Source organism: Elephas maximus, chromosome 2, assembly GCF_024166365.1.
Source record: "Elephas maximus indicus isolate mEleMax1 chromosome 2, mEleMax1 primary haplotype, whole genome shotgun sequence".
Classification (NCBI taxonomy): domain Eukaryota; kingdom Metazoa; phylum Chordata; class Mammalia; order Proboscidea; family Elephantidae; genus Elephas; species Elephas maximus.
In genome coordinates, this window is record NC_064820.1 from 43970240 (window position 1) to 43987061 (window position 16822).

General features: G+C 41.4%; 1 protein-coding gene across 2 annotated transcripts in view; it reads left to right on the plus strand.

Moving 5' to 3' along the window:
- The window catches only part of EGFLAM (EGF like, fibronectin type III and laminin G domains), a 283876-nt gene that overhangs the window by 129761 nt on the left and 137293 nt on the right, over window positions 1-16822 (plus strand). For both annotated transcript variants that reach the window (XM_049862604.1, XM_049862598.1), the window contains exon 7: window positions 6806-6972. In XM_049862604.1, coding sequence (XP_049718561.1) covers window positions 6806-6972 — 167 coding nt within the window. The remainder of the gene's footprint in view (window positions 1-6805; window positions 6973-16822) is intronic.

The window sequence follows — 16822 nt, forward strand, 5'->3', positions numbered from 1 at the left end:
AACTGTATTCATACTTCCTTGGAGTCTCCCAGCTTCTGTGATAGATGCCTAGTTGATTGTCATTAATCACTTGCCATTTGACTAATTAACCCAAGGCAGCCATCTACTGGGTATGATGGTGCCTAGAAAAACGATCAGCCACTGAGGCTGAGATTGGCAATAGACGAAGTGGTCAAAATGCCACAGAAATGGGAATAAAACATCAAGATGGACCTCTCAGTGGTTCTGTGACTTTGGGTAAATTATTTTCTTTCTGAGCCTCACTGTCCATGTGACTAAAACGAAAGCCTGAACTAGATCAGTGACTCTTTAGGGCTTGGGGATCATGATTACCTATGTGAATCTGATAAAAGCTAAGGAGACTTTCCCTAGAAAAATGCAAATAGAAGTTCATATACAAAATGTTGCATATCAATTCTGAGAGTCAAGACACTCGGATGAAACGGTCTGTAAGATTCCACCCAGCCCCTGTAACCAGGCTGGATTCTAACACTGCCAGTGGTTAATTGCGTCTTCCCACCAAACGAACCAGTGAGTGAATCTTTATTACATGTTTAGGTAAACACTGCTGTCAGCAATGTATCTCCCCCACCTCACTCCCCCACTCAACCAGCTTCCAAAAGCATGCTACTGACCTCCTGAGACGCAGGCTGCCTAAACCAACCCTGTCCCGCTGTGAAAAGTGCTTCAAGTGCACACCCTCTTGGTGACTGCCTATCTTCACCTGTGCTGGGACCGTCACCTGTGAAGACAGCGCCAGTACCAGCTGCCATGGAGTCAATTCTGACTCATGGCGACCTCATGTGCCAGAGTAGAACTGTGCTCCGTAGAGTTTTCAGTAGCTGGTTGTTTGGAAGTAGATTGCCAGACCTTTCTTCTGAAGTGCCTCTGGGTGGATTCACACCTCTAACCTTTCATTAGCAGCCAAGCGCTAACCATTTTCACCATCCTCTGACTCCTCTGGTGATGCAGTGGTTAAGTGTTTGGCTGCTAACCAAAATGTTGGCAGTTCGAATCCAGCAGCTGCTCCTTGGAAACCCTACGGGGCAGTTCTACTCTGTCCTATAGAGTCCCTGTGAGTTGGAATCAACTCTATGGCAATGAGTTTGGTTTTGGTTTTAGTCTGACTCCTCTGAGGGTACAAAAAAGCCCAGTCCAAACTCGTTGCTCATAGGGTTTCCAAGGAGCTGCTGGTGGATTCAAACTGCCTACCTTTTGGTTAGCAGCCATAGCTCTTAACTGCCGTACCACCAGGGCTCCCCTCTGAGGGTAGCATTTCTGAATTCAGCTTCTCCCTCTCTAGCCTTTTCATTGTTGGGGAAATTGCCAGGGCAGTGTTGCTATGGTGACTTGCCAGGCAACTTTGTAGTTAGATTGAAATGACTTTTTAATCTAAAAAGATAAAGCTATCGTTGAAGATGATTTAAGACAACGCTTTTGCCTGAGTTATCTTTCTCTCAACCTAGCCTTTGCACTTTTGTACCTCAAGAGACTTTAAAAACATTCAAATAAAAAACTGTGGCAAAATCAGAGGGAAAATGTCAAAGGTTTTGAACTGGTATTCAATCTGCTGGAGCTTTCTTTTCTCACTCCATAATAATGAAATTCAATGGCTATGATTTCAACCTCTTATTCGCTGAAAATAGTTTTCTCTCTTGTATTAAATAAAAAAACAAATACAGAATAATTCCCTTTTTTCCCTCCTGTGATTTTTACGTGAGGGTTTTTACGGGTACTGGCAGGTTGTTTTTGCTTTGTGCCGTTGACCCTATGGGACAGTTCTACTCTATCCTATAGGGTCACTGAGTCGGATTTGCAGGTAGGAAAACCACAGCACGTTCTGGGAGCAGTTATGAGTTAGTTCCTCTACAAATATCACAAGGGGAGCTTAGCAAAAGATAATAGGATAGTTTTATCTAAAGAGCACATCTTTTCTGACTTTACTTTTTGGAATCCTCTGTGGCTTTCCTCAGCGAAGTGATTTTGTTCTAGTTTATGTTCGTAAATGTGTTTCCTTTGACTTAGTAAGGCTTTTTCTTTGATGTAAACACACGAGAAGTCCAACTTTAGAGAAAGGATATCATCAGGAAAGGGAAACGAGCCCTACTTCCTCTGATGGCATGCCCTTGGAACTTTGCAACATAAGCATTCTTATGAAAATGAGATACTTCCCCCATAAACTACTCAGCATGGTAAGCCCAAGGAAGCATAGATTTACTTCCTGGGCTTAAGGAGTCCAATACATTTGACTTTCAGTGATTCCTGCTAATGAAATCTAGGCATGCACACATTAAGGAAATCCCTGTATCGTTCAGACATTTCCTTTTCACAAAACACAGCCACTATTTCCTTGCCTAGTGAGTTGTTCATAAAGAACTAACAGTGTTTTTTGCTCCCTGCCTTCCTCTAAGTATCTACAAGCAGAGGTGTTTAAAATTAGAACAATTTGGAGAATAGTCTCCTGACCACTCTCAGCCCAATTCTTCTTTCTGACATCAAGGATCTTCTTAACCTAACCTCAACCTGTCAACCTAATTTGGCCTCACAAATTATCACCTATGTGTATTGGATGAGGTACTTACCAGTTTAGTGCCTTAGTGGCCTCCTTTTTTTTTTTTTTTTTTAAAGAAAAAAGGGGTGTTAATAATAAATGTTGGAGAGGTTGTGGAGAGAAGAACACTTATACACTGCTGGTGGGAGTGTAAAATGGTACAACCACTTTGGAAATTGATTTGGTGCTTCCTTAAAAAGCTAGAAATGGAACTACCGTACAATCCAGCAATCCCACTCCTTGGAATATATCCTAGAGAAATAAGCGCCTTTACATGAACAGATATATGCACACCCATGTTCATTGCAGCACTGTTTACTATAGCAAAAAGATGGAAACAACCAACATGCCCATCAACAGATGAATGGATGGATAAATAAATTATGGTATAGTCACACAATGGAATATTACGCATCAATAAAGAAAAGCGAGGAATCTGTGAAACATTTCATAACATGGAGGAACCTGGAAGGCATTATGCTGTGTGAAATCAGTCAGTTGCAAAAGGACAAATATTGTATAAGACCACTATTATAAGATCTTGAGAAATAGTTTAAACTGAGAAGAACATATTCTTATGTGGTTACGAGAGGGGGCAGGGAGGGAGGGTGGGAGAGGGGTATTTACTGATTAGATAGTAGATAAGACCTACTTTAGGTGTAGGGAAAGACAACACACGATACAGGAGAGGTCAGCACAACTGGACTAAACCAAAAGCAAAGAAGTTTCCTGAATAAACTGAATGCTTCGAAGACCAGTGTAGCAGGGGTGGGGGTTTGGGGACCATGGTTTCAGGGGACATCTAAGTCAATTTGCATAATAAAATCTTTAAGAAAATATTCTGCATCCCACTTTGGAGAGTGGCGTCTGGGGTCTTAAACACTAGCAAGTGACCATCTAAGGTGCATCAATTGGTCTCAACCCACCTGGATCAAAGAATAATGAAGAACACCAAGGACACAATGTAATTATGAGCCCAAGGGACAGAAAGGGCTACATAAACCAGCGACTACATCAGCCTGAGACCAGAAGAACTAGATGGTGCCCGGCTATAACCGATGCCTGCCCTGACAGGGAACACAACAGAGAACCCCAGAGGGAGCAGGAGAACAGTGGGATGCAGACCCCAAATTCTCATAAAAAGACCAGACTTAATGGTCTGACTGAGACTACAAGGACCCTGGTGGTCATGGCCCCCAGACCTTCTGTTAGCCCAAGACAGGAACCATTCCCAAAGCCAACTCTTCAGACATGGATTGGACTGGACAATGGGATAGAGAAAGATGCTGGCGAAGAATGAGCTTCTTGGATCAAGTAGACACTTGAGACTATGTTGGCATCTCCTATCTGGAAGGGAGATGAGAAGGCAGAGGGGGTCAGAAGCTGGTAAAATGGACATGAAAAGAGAGAGTGGTGGGAAGGAGTGTGCTGTCTCATTAGGGGGAGAGCAATTAGGAGTATATAGCAAGGCGTATATAAATTTTTGTATGAGAGACTGACTTGATTTGTAAACTTTCACTTAAAGCACAGTAAAAATTAAAAAAAAAAGGGGGCTGTTAATAATAGTACCTACTGCAGCTAACAACAACAGCAGCATAGGGTAGTTGTGAGAAGTAAACGATTTAAAGTATTAGAACAATAGGAGTCCCTGAGTGGTGCAGCTGGTTAGTGTGCTGGGCTGCTAATCAAAAGTCTGGCAGTTCCAAGTCACGTAGAGGCATTTTGAAAGAAAGGTCTGGTGATCCACTTCCGAAAAACCAGCCATTAAAAACTCCGCGGAGTACGTTATACTCTGACACGCATGAGGTTGCCATGAATTGGAATCAAATCAGTGGTAACTGGTTATTAGAATAATTCTTGGTACTTCTCACCAAAAACGAAATCAGATCCCATCATAGTGACCCTGCAAGCACCTGATAAATGGTAGCCATCATTAGCTGTTAACACAAAACCTCCACCCCAGTTGGGCCAGTTGCCCTGTCCGTAGCCATGTGCACTCATTCCATATTTACCACCTGGAATGCTCTCCTTTCTTTTCTCCAGCTGTTGTTGTTGTTAGATGCTTTCAAATCGGTTTTCAACTCATAGCAAACACATGTGACAGAGTCGAACTGCCCCCTAGGGTTTTCTAGGCTGTAATCTTTATTGAAGCAGATCGCCAAGTTTTTGCCCTACAGAGTCACTGGATGGATTCAAACCCCCAACCTTTTGGCTAGCAGCTGAGTGCCTGTTTTGCCACCAGGACTCCTTCCTCCTCCAACTAAGAAGGCCATATAAAGCAGTGCTGTCCAATAGAAAAATAATGCATGCCACATGTTAAATTTTAAGTTTCCTAACAGGGGCATTAAAAAAAAAATAAAAAGGAACTCATTAAATTAATTTTAATAAGATATTTTCTTTAACCTGCTGTAACCAAAATATTGTCATTTCAACATGTAATTAACATAAAGATTATTAATGAGATATTTTCTTTTCTTTTTTTTTTAAATCTAGTGTGTATTTTCCATTTCAGTTCAGACAAGCCTCATCTCAAGGGCTGACTAGCCACAGGAGACTCATAGTTCCAAATGAGAGCACGCACATACAGAGTAAGCAGGTGGCTTTACTAGTTCTGTGAGGTGGCTAAGTTCCTCAAATAATGGCTAAACACATGCTGAGTGTTTTCGACGTGATAGCCAGGCACTAAGCTAAGGGTATATATCTCATTTAGTCTTTATGATAGCCCTCTTAGGTAGGTACTTTTATTGCTCCAATTTTATAGATGAGAAAACTGAGAAGTAAAGAAGTTAAATAGCAGCTTGTATGTGGTGGAGTCAGGGTTTGAACTCTGCTTTGTCTATCTGCAGTATGCCCACCATCTATATAGGACCTCCCAGATGGGAGCCCCAAGCAAAAATCTGCCTTCTCACAAGGTCATGGAAGCTCCATAGACACATCCAAACTCCCTGAGGATACAGAATTGCTGCACTGAGGGCTGTGGGGACCATGGTCTCAGGGAACATCTAGCTCAGTTGGCATAACATAGTTTATAAAGAAAACGTTCTACATTTTACTTTGGTGAGTAGCGTCTGGAGTCTTAAAAGTCTGTGAGGGGCCATCTAGGATACTCCCCTGGTCTCACCCCTTCGGAAGCAAAGAAGAATGAAGAAAACTAAAGATACAAAGAAAAGATTAATTCAAAAGACTAATAGACCACATCTACCATGGCCTCCACCAGACTAAGTCCAGTATAACTAGATGGTGCCAGGCTACCACCAGTGACTGCTCTGACAGGGATCACAATAGAGGTTCCCGGACAGGGCTGGAGAGAAATGTAGAACAAAATTCTAACTCAAAAAGAAAGACCAGACTTGCTGGTCTGACAGAGACTGGAGAAACCCTGAGAGTATGGCCCCCAGACACCCTTTTTGCTCAGTAATGAAGTCACTCCTGAGGTTCACCCTTCAGCCAAAGATTGGACAGGTCCATAAAACAAAATGAGACTAAAGGGGCACAGCCCTGGGGCAAGGACTAGAAGGCAGGAGAGGGCAGGAAAGCTGGTAATAGGGAACCCAAGGTCAAGAAGGGACAGTGTTGACAAGTCGTGGGATTGTTAACCAATGTCATAAAACAATATGTGTAGCAACTGTTTAATGAGAAACTAGTTTGTTTTGTAAACCTTCATCTAAAGTACAATTAAAAAAAAATCTTCCTTCTATAAAGGACACATGAAAGGCACATGAAAATTCAGCAAGTTGGCATAATTGTACAATTTAAGAGTAAGAAATACCACGAATAGACTATTCTGGAATTTCCCCATAGGAACTCCTGCAATTGGTCACCCTATAAAACAATATTTGTTTATTTTATGAACAGATTGTGAATAGATGGAATCTGTGCTCTCCTGACCTCTGAGGATGGGGACTGCCAAAGGGAGGCTTGTTTACAAAACATCTGGAAGGGAGAGTCCTTGAGAGTAAACTCCCATGTGGAGATCTTTCCATCATAGTCAAGGCCAAGTGAGGAAGAGCAGATGATCTTTAAATAGCACTTAAAATCGGCCCTAAAAATGATCTACTTGCATTTATTGACAGAAACTTACAAATTGTGACCTATGATTTAAAATCAGAATCACTTTTCGGATAGGAAATGGTAACTCATTTTTACGAGTGTTGCTTCTAGAGTTCACATACTGTTAGTCTGCATGGCCAGCTAACTTCTCTCCCCTCTGGTATTCTGAACTACTGCTTTTCTTTTCTTCTTTTATCATTAAAGGCCAGATTTCGACAAGAGTTGGACTTTAATCAAAGAACAGATCCAGATGGATTCCATGGTTATCAAGGGCCTCATTCCAGATACCAACTACCAGTTTGCGGTGAGGGCCATAAACCCCCATGGTCCCAGTCCCCCCAGCCAGCCCAGCAACACCATCCGAACCCTACGTGAGTACCACCCCCTATCTGCGGAACAGACGTAGCTGCGTTGCTGGGGTTGTCTCATGAGGAGCTGTTTTACTGGGTTTCTTCTAGCTCTGAATGGCACAGATGGTTAACTGAAAGGTTAGTGGTTCAAGTCCATCCGGAGGTGCCTTGGAAGAAAGGTCTAGCGATCTATTTCTGAAAAATCGGTCATTAAAAAACCCTGTGGAGCCATTGATAAACCCATGTGTGTTCTGCTTGGATACACATGGGGTCGCCACGAGTCAGAGTTGACTCACTCGGTTTTCCCAATCCTTTGGAAGTTTGAGGATATTAACAGGGACACAGGCTGTTTCTGTGTACAAAAGATCACCAGAAGATTTATTTTTGTGTAGCCTTAGGGGATTTGAGGTCAGTTTTTTTTTTTTTTTTTTTTTTCCACAATCGTAGAACAGACCACATAGCAAGATGACATGCAACCTTTTTTTCTGCTTTATCTTTTCAGAAAATGAGTTAATCTTATAGGAGATAAAACAAGACTTCCAGATTCTTCAGGGTTAGTGTTCACCTACCCAGAGCCCTGGTGGTGCAGTGGTTAGGAGCTACGGCTATTAACCAAAAGGTCAGCAGTTTGAATCCTCCAGCTCCTTGGAAACCCTGTGGGGCAGTTCCACTCTGTCCTCTATGGTCGCTATGAGTCAGAATTGACTTGACAGCAATGGGTTTTTTTTGGGTATCCAGGGGCACCTTGGGAGAAAGTCCTGGTGATCTACTTCTGAAAAATCAGCCATCAAAAACCCTATGGAGCACAGTTCTACTTTGACATACATGGGATTGTCAAGAGTCAGATTTGACTCAATGGCAACTGGTGGGGTTTAACCTCGAATGTCCTATCTCCTTCCTTCAAGTTGAATCGTTGATAGGGTATACAGTGAAGCCATACCCCCAACATGCACACATACACACACCCTATTAACTACTATCACATAGCAATTGTTTCACTCCTCTCCTTCAGAATTTAAGAATTAAAATTTCCCCAGCACATGGCAAATCATGAAGCTTCTTCTTTCTGAAAGCTTCTTCTTTATATTAAAAAAAAAAAAAAAAACATTTCCGTCGAGCCGATTCCGACTCATAGTGACCCTATAGGACAGATGGAACTGCCCCATAGGGTTTCCAATGCTGTCATCTTCATGGAAGCAGACCGCTACATCTTTTTCCCATGGAGCAGCTGTGTAGTTTGAACCGCCGGCCTTTGAGTTAGCAGCTAAACTCTTAGCACTGCACCACCAGGGCTCCTTTTATTTCAAAGGAGAGCCTTTTCCTACTCTTGCTGAATGAGATCTCTCCTATACTCTTTGGTTAAACTTTATGATATACGGTCAAAAATTGGGGCCATAAGAGATAGGGATTGGCTTCGGGATCGGACCATACTTGGAAACACTTAGTTTGCCATTTCTTATTACAAAGCAAGCAGGCTTTCTCTGTGGTGGGTGTACCTACCTCCATCCTTTACGGACATCGAACTCCTCTGCTCCAGTTTTGTGAGCTGCCTCACGCTCATCTCTTTCATGCTGTCCCCATAGTCATGTAAGTAGAACAAGGATGAGATGTAACAATTCCTGCCGGGCTTGGACGCGGGTGTGGAGGACTGGAGTCAGGAAAAGGGGCATGCGTTGGGGGTGTCTCTGGCATTTGTTTTTTTTTTGTTTTTTAATTGGTCTGGTCTGCTAATTTCTGATCATTATTTCACTATTAGTGGATCCCAGCTTTGTGGATTAATATGCGATAAGGTGTGTAAAAGTGCATGACAGATATTACATTTTATTACAATTGGTCTCCTATGTGAGATAAAATTTTGTAATTTCAAAGTAATTCAGGGAGGTGGACAAAGCCAAGCTGATGCTGTGAAAACTCTTGATAATGCAATATTCCTAAATAAATATGATTTTACTGCTTTTAGGTATATACAGGTATTCAAATCAGGATAATAGAAGTAGAATTTATAAGATGGCCTGTTTCATAAATACGTATGAACGTGCTATAATTGGTATTTCAGTTTTTTCTGTTCAGCTCTGTTCATTTATTATGGTTTTTCTCATAATCATTTCTAATGGTTTAGAAAACCCTTTATTTTGGCCTTTACACCTTTCTTTTTTTTTTCTGGTGTTGGTTTTGACTATAATTTAGCTTCCAAACCCTATTTTTTCCATAGGCAAAATTACCGAATTACCAAAGAGCACTTACCTGAACTGCAATAAATTTTAAATTTCAAAGCTACCTTTGGGAGAGCCTGCTGTGAGCCCGGCACTGTGCTGGGCACTTTATCTACAAAATCTCATTTAATCTTCACAAACACCAAGTGCTGAAGGGATAGTATCCCTTTTTACAGATAAAAAACAAAAAATTGAGTCTTTGAAAGGTTATGTATTTTGCTGAGATTAATAAATGTGGAGGATGGATTTGAACTTGAGCCTGGCTGACCACAAATCTACTGGTGGATTCAAATTAAGAATGCTCTTTTTCTTCTAATGCAAAGTAGCATTGGAATGGGTAACCTCAGTAAATAATGGACAGGTTGTGAAAACAAAAATCATAACAGAAATTGATTGAAGTTTATTTAATATACAATTTGCAAATGGGGGTAACATTTAGAATAAACCAAAAAAAAAAAAAAAACCAAACCCATTGCCATTCAGTTGATTCCAACTCATAGCAACCCTACAGGACAGAGTAGAACTGCCCCATAGGGTTTCCAAGGAACACCTGGTGGATTTGAACTGCTCACTCTTTGGTTAGCAGCCCGACTCTTAACCACTGCATCACTAGGGCTCCAACATTTAGACTAAATAAAAAAAAATAATAAAAAAAAAAACCTGTTACCACCGAGTCGATTCCGACTCCTAACAACCCTATAGGACAGAGTAGAATTGCCCCATAGTTTCCAAGGAGCACTGGTGGATTCGAACTGCCACCCTTTTGGTTGGCATTTAGACTAGGTAGTCAAAAATGTTCCAAAGAGAAAGAACTTGCAAAGTTTCTTATATACCATCTTATTGACATTTCCATGGAAATGGGGCCAGAACAGTGTTTAAATAATAGCAGTTTACCCTAAAACAATTGTGGTGTTGGTGAAGAATATTGAATATACCATGGACTGCCAAAAGAACAAACAAATCTGTCTTGGAAGAAGTGCAGCCAGAATGCTCCTTAGAGGCAAGGATGGCGAGACTGCGTCTTACATACTTTGGACATGTTGTCAGGAGGGATCAGTCTCTGGAGAAGGACATCATGCTTGGCAGAGTACAGGGTCAGTGGGAAAGACGAAGACCCTCAACGAGGTGGATTGACACAGTGGCTGCAACAATGAGCTCAAGCATAACAATGATTGTAATGATGGCTCAGGACTGGGCAGTGTTTCGTTCTGTTGTGCATAGAGTCGCTGTGAGTTGGAACGGACTCGATGGCACCTAACAACAACAACAACCCTAAAACACAGCTTCTAGTCTGACCTTGGAGTTCCTGTGTCTCAAAACCAACTTCACGTAGATAATTCTTTAAAAGAGCACAATGCTCAAGGCAAAACAGTATTCACTAAGCTATTTACTAGGCTTTTGTTTGACTTAAAGGAAACTTGCTTCCTCAAGACTCAAAGTTCAAAAGAAAACCTCAGGGCAATGACCTGGGTGTCATCCTATCTTCATGGGTCCCAGAAATCTGGGTTCCAGGGGAATTAAAACTCTGTTTCTCAAGAGGAACAGTCTATGTGCCGTCTGTGGACAAAGGACCCTCTGACAGCACAGAACAAAACCTGTCAGAATTTTTTTTCTTTCAAAACTTGTGAGGTGTACTATATATACAGAAAAGTGAATCAAACATACATACGGTGAAACCTGTAAGAGTGGAAACTCCATGGGACTGCCTTGTTTTTCCTGGTCTTGCAAGTTTTCTGCCTTTGACAGGGTGCAGCCTTACCACTTTTCTATGGCCCTCTATTAGTGGAAAATATTTAAATTTTCCTTCCTTCTCTGACAAGTTTCCACCTCACGTAGTTTCCTGCTTTCACAGGTTTTACTATTGAAATCCAACGAGTATGTATCAGTACAGTGGATTACAGCTGCAATTGTCATTGGTTGGTACCCAAGGCATGCCAAGTGTTAAATATTTTGACCACCACACCCCGAATGAGTTGCTGAGAGTAGTATTTCTCCACACTGGGCTTTCCTATTCACAGTCCTCCCATTCCTCTCCCACCTCGAGCTCTTTTCTTCATTTGTGCTTGCTTGGTTTGATGTCCACTTTGCCCCCTGAACAACAAATGAACTTCAGAACAAAATGTTCAAGAGTACCACTGAGGCATAGAGTACCCAGTGGGAACTCTTAGATCCCACCCTGGACTTTGCCACTCCCTGGGCCCCTCTGTCCTTGCCTGTTTATCTTAGGCCACATTCTTTTGTGAGGAGATATAACACTTTATAGCTCTACTAACAAGAAAGGAATTTACTTCCCACTGGGCCTGTTAATGCCAGACCTTATTTACAGCTTAATTACTTAATAGCACAATTGGTAGACCTTTGTTGCTCTTGGGTATGTAGTTAATGAACCAGGGCCCAATGTTTCAATTAATTGGCCCTCAGCCTGATTGAGGAAGAGTGATGGTTTGGGTTCTTTGACTGGCGTGTTGAGAGGCATGGGGCAATGTCTACTTTGTACCTCAGCTCCACAAAATTACAAACAGAATGGGAAGAAAAAATGAAGATGGTTTAATATCCAGGTCCTATAAAGAGAAATAGGAAAATAGAATCATTTCAGTGACCTTGAATAATAAATTATGCTACCCTGTATTTGCTTCTATTCTCTCACCTGAGGTTTTCCTAACATAAATCAAAAAAACCAAACCTGTTGCTGTCGATTCTGACTCATAGCGACCCTATAGGACAGAGTAGAACTGCCCCTTAGGTTTCCAACGAGTGCCTGGTGGAATCAAACTGCCGACCTTTAGGTTAGGAGCTGAGCCATAACCACTATGCCACACAGCAGCACATATTGTATACCTATGAGGAGATACAAAAAAGGCAGAGATCATGACCCCTTACTTCTTTCACCATCCTGCTCTATTTTTTTCCTGGAAGAAAGGAATACTAGCAACATTGTAATTTGCCCAATTATTCTATGGCGTTCTTTTTTTCCTGTGATTTTTCTGATAAATTAGCCAATTGCTGTCCAGAAGTAGAGTCTCTCTTGAGCCTCATGACAAGTGTACACGCATGTGGCTCTGCAGGACGTGGATTTGCTCCATCTGGTGGTCACTTATTCACTGGGATTCAAGCTAAGCTTAAAAAGAGGGACGGAGGCAAGTAATAAAGGACACACACCTTAAATAATAGAAATGACAGTGGTAAGAAAGTTATATGCCTTCTTCCTTTTTCCCAGAGACGAATGAAATTAAAAAATAACTCAATGTGTGACCAACTCTGGGATTATATAGCCTCCCTTGGGAATGGAATTTGGTCCTCTGACCCTAAACTGTTTAATTTTTAGTGTTCTATCTTCATGACGGAAACCCTGGTGGTATAGTGGTTAAGTGCTATAGCTGCTAACCAACGGAAACCCTGGTGGTATAGTGGTTAAGTGCTATAGCTGCTAACCAAAGGGTCAGCAGTTCCAACCCACCAGGTGCTCCTTGGAAACTCTACAGGGCAGTTCTACTCTGTCCTATAGGGTCGCTGTGAGTCGGAATCGACTTGATGGCACTGGGTTTTTTTTTGTTGTTGTTGTTATCCTCATGACAGAATATTCTCCAGTATAGTTTTGGAAGGTGAGCCCCCTAGGTTGGAAGGCAACAAGGGACTCAAGCATGGTGGTGATCATGAGGCTGGCACAGGACCAGGCAGCCTTTCATTCTGTTGTGCTTGGGGTTACCATGAGTTAGAGCTGACTAAATGGCCACTGACAACAGCAATCTTTATCATACAGGCAGAGAAAGAACCAATAAATTCTTTACTGAAGTGAAATTGGTATCTTCAGGGCAGCCCTCACTAGAAGATGTTCTTCCTGTGTCAATTTTCTCTCTGTTCCAAGCAAAGGCCGTGCTCTTTCCTGCCTCAGGGCCTTTGTACCTGCTGTTTCCTCTGCCTGGAACTCTCTTCCCACAAATCTTTCCCTGACCTTCCCCCCTTTTCTTTTAGACCATAGCTCAAATGTCACTTCCTCGGACAGGCCTCACTTACTTTGACACTCACTGTGATCACAACCCTATTACCCTATTTTTTATTTTCTCCAATGTACTCTTAGGGCCTAAAATTATTTAATTCATTTGATTATCTGTATCTCTCCTCTATGAAGCTCCTTACCAGGGCTGGAATGACTAGTTCAAGGTTTTGCTCCTGTGCAATGTCTGTTTTTGTTGCTGTTAGGTGCCATCGAGTCAGTTGTGACACTGTGACCTTATGTACAACAGAATGAAACACTGCCTGGTCCTGTGCCATCCTCACAATCCTTGCTATGTCTGAGCCCGTTGTTGCAGTCACTGTGTCAACCCATCTTATTGAGGGTCTTCCACTTTTTTGCTGACCAAGCACGATGTCCTTCTCCAGGGACTGGTCCCTCCTGATAACATCCAAACTACGTGAAATGAAGTCTCACCATCCTCGTTTCCAGGACAGATTTGTTCCTTCTAGAAGTCCACAGTATATTCTATTCAGTATTCTGCCAATACCATGATTCAAATGCATCAGCTCTTCTTAAGTCTTCAATTCTTATTCATTGTCCCACTTTCACATGCATATGGGGCGATTGAAAATACTATGGCTTGGGTCAGGACACCTTAGTCCTCGAAATGACATATTTGCTTTTTTTTTTTTTTTTTTATTGTGCTTTAAGTGAAAGTTTACAGTTCAAGTTAGTTTCTCATACAAAAATTTATACATACATTGTTATGTGACCCTAGCTGCTCCCCCTATAATGTGACAGCACACTCCTCCTTTCCACCCCAGATTTTCCGTATCCATTCAGCCAGCTCCTGTCCCTTTTCCCTTCTCATCTCGCCTCCAGACAAGAGCTGCCCATTCAGTCTCATGTATCTACTTGAGCTAAGAAGCACTGTCTTCACGAGTATCATTTTAAACATGGTCCCCAGGCCCCCGCCCCTGCTACTCTGTCCCTCGAAGTATTTGGTTGTATTTAGGAAGACTCTTAGCTTTTGGCTTAGTCCAGTTGTGCTGATTTCCCCTGTATTGTGTGTTGACCTTCTGTTTACCTAAGATAATTCTTGTCTATTATCTAGTTAGAGAACACCACTTTCCCTCCCTTCTCACCCTCGTAACTATCAAAGAATGTTTTCTTCTGTGTTTAAACCTTTTCTTGAGTTCTTATAATAGTGGTCTCATACAATATTTGTCCTCTTGCCACTGACTAATTTCACTCAGCATAATGCCTTCCAGATTCATCCATGTTATGAGATGTTTTGCAGATTCATCCCTGTTCTTTATCGTTGTGTGGTATTCCATTGTGTGAATATACCATAATTTGTTTATCCATTCATCATTGATGGGCATCTAGGTTGTTACCATCTTTTTTGAACAGTGCTGCAATGAATATGGGTGTGCATATATCTGTTCGTGTGATGGATGTTCTTTCTCTAGTATATACGCCAAGGAGTGGGATTGCTATGATACTTCAATTTGTAGCTTTTTTAGGAAGTGCCAAAACAATTTCCAAAGTGGTTGTACCATTTTACCTTTCCACCAGCAGTGTACAAGTGTTCCGGTTTCTCCACAACCTCTCCAACATTTATTATTTTGAGTTTTTTGGATTAATGCTAGCCTTTTTTTGTTGGAGTGAGATGATATCTCATTGTAGTTTTGATTTTCATTTCTCTAAAGGCTAATAATGATCGTGAGCATTTCCTCATGTACCTGGTAGCCACCTGAGTCTTTTTAGGTGAAGTGCCTGTTCATATCCTTTGCCCATTTTTTAATTGGGTTATTTGTCTTTTTGTTGTTGAGATTTGCAGTATCTTGTAGATTTTAGAGATTAGATGCTGATTGAATTTGTCATAGCCAAAATTTTTTTCCCAGCCTGTAGGTTGTCTTTTTACTCTTTTGATGAAGTCTTTTGATGAGCATAAGTGTTTGATTTTTAGAAGCTCCCAGTTGTCTAGTTTCTCTTCTGGTATTTGTGCATTGTTAGTAAAATTTTGTAATTCTGTTTACATCACGTATTAGGGCTCCTAGCGTTATCCCTGTTATTTCTTCCATGATCTTTATCATTTTAGATTTTATATTTAGGTCTTTGATCCATTTTGAGTTTGTTGTTGTGCATGGTGTGAGGTATGGGTCTTGTTTCATTTTTTTGCAGATGGATATCCAGTTATGCCAGCACCATTTGTTAAAGAGACTGTCTTTTCCCCATTTAACTGACTTTGGGCCTTTGTCAAATATCAGCTGCTCATTGTTGTTGTTGTTAGGTGCCATTGAGTCAGTTCCGACTCATAGCAACCCTCTGCACAACAGAACTAAACACTGCCTGGTCCTGTGCCATCCTTACAATCGTTGTCATGCTTGAACTCACTGTTGCAGCCACTGTGTTGATCCACCTCGTTGAGGGTCTTCCTCTTTTCCACTGACCCTGTACTCTGCCAGGCATGATGTCCTTCTCCAGGGACTGATCTCTCCTGATAACATGTCCAAAGTATGTAAGACACAGTCTCGCCATCCTTGCCTCTAAGGAGCATTCTGGCTGCACTTCGTCCAAGACAGATTTGTTTGTTCTTTTGGCAGTCCGTGGTATAGTCAATATTCTTCACCAACACCACAATTCAAAGGCGTCAACACTTCTTTGGTTTTCCTTATTCATTGTCCAGCTTTCACATGCATATGACGTGATTGAAAATACCATGGTTTGGGTCAGGGGCATCTGACCCAAGCCAGTTGCTCATAGGTGGATGAATTTATGTCTGGATTCTCAATTCTGTTCCATTGGTCTATGTATCTGTTTTTGTACCAGTACCAGGCTGTCATGACTACTATGGCAGTATAATAGGTTCTAAAATCAGGTAGAGTGAGGCCTCCCACTTTGTTCTCCTTCTTTAGTAATGCTTTACTTTTCCGGGGCCTCTTCTCTTCTCATATGAAATTGGTCGTTTGTTTCTCCATCCCATTAAAAAATGCCATTGGAATTTGGATTGAGATTGCATTGTATCTGTATATCTCTTTGGGTAGAATCGACATTTTCACAATGTTGAGCCTTCCTATCCATGAGCAAGGTATGTTTTTCCACTTACGTAGGTCTCTTTTGGTTTCTTGCAGTAGTGTCTTGTAGTTTTCTTTGTATAGGTCTTTTACATCTTTGGTTAGATTTATTCATAAGCCTTTTATCTTCTGGCAGGCTGTTGTAAATGGTATTGGTTTGTGATTTCCTCTTTGAAGTTCTCTTTGTTGGCATAGAGGAATCCAACTGATTTTTGTATTTTTATCTTTTATCCTGATACTTTGCTGAACTCTTCTATTAGTTCCAGTACTTCTCTTGTGGATTCTTTTGAGTTTTCTGTGTGTAAGATCATACCATCTGCAAATAGAGATACTTTTACTTCTCCCTTACCAATTTGGATGCCTTTTATTTCTTTTTCTAGCCTGATTTTGCTCTGGTTAGGACCTCCAGCACAGTGTTGAATAAGAGTGGTGATAAAGGGCGTACTTGTCTGGTTCCTTTTCTCGAGGGAAATGCTTTCAGACACTCTTCGTTTAGGATGATGTTCACTGTTAGTTTTGTGTAAATGCCCTTTATTATGTTGAGGAATTTCCCTTCTATTCCTTTTTTCCTGAGAGTTTTTATCATGAATCGGTGTTGAACTTTGTCAAATGCCTTTTCTGCA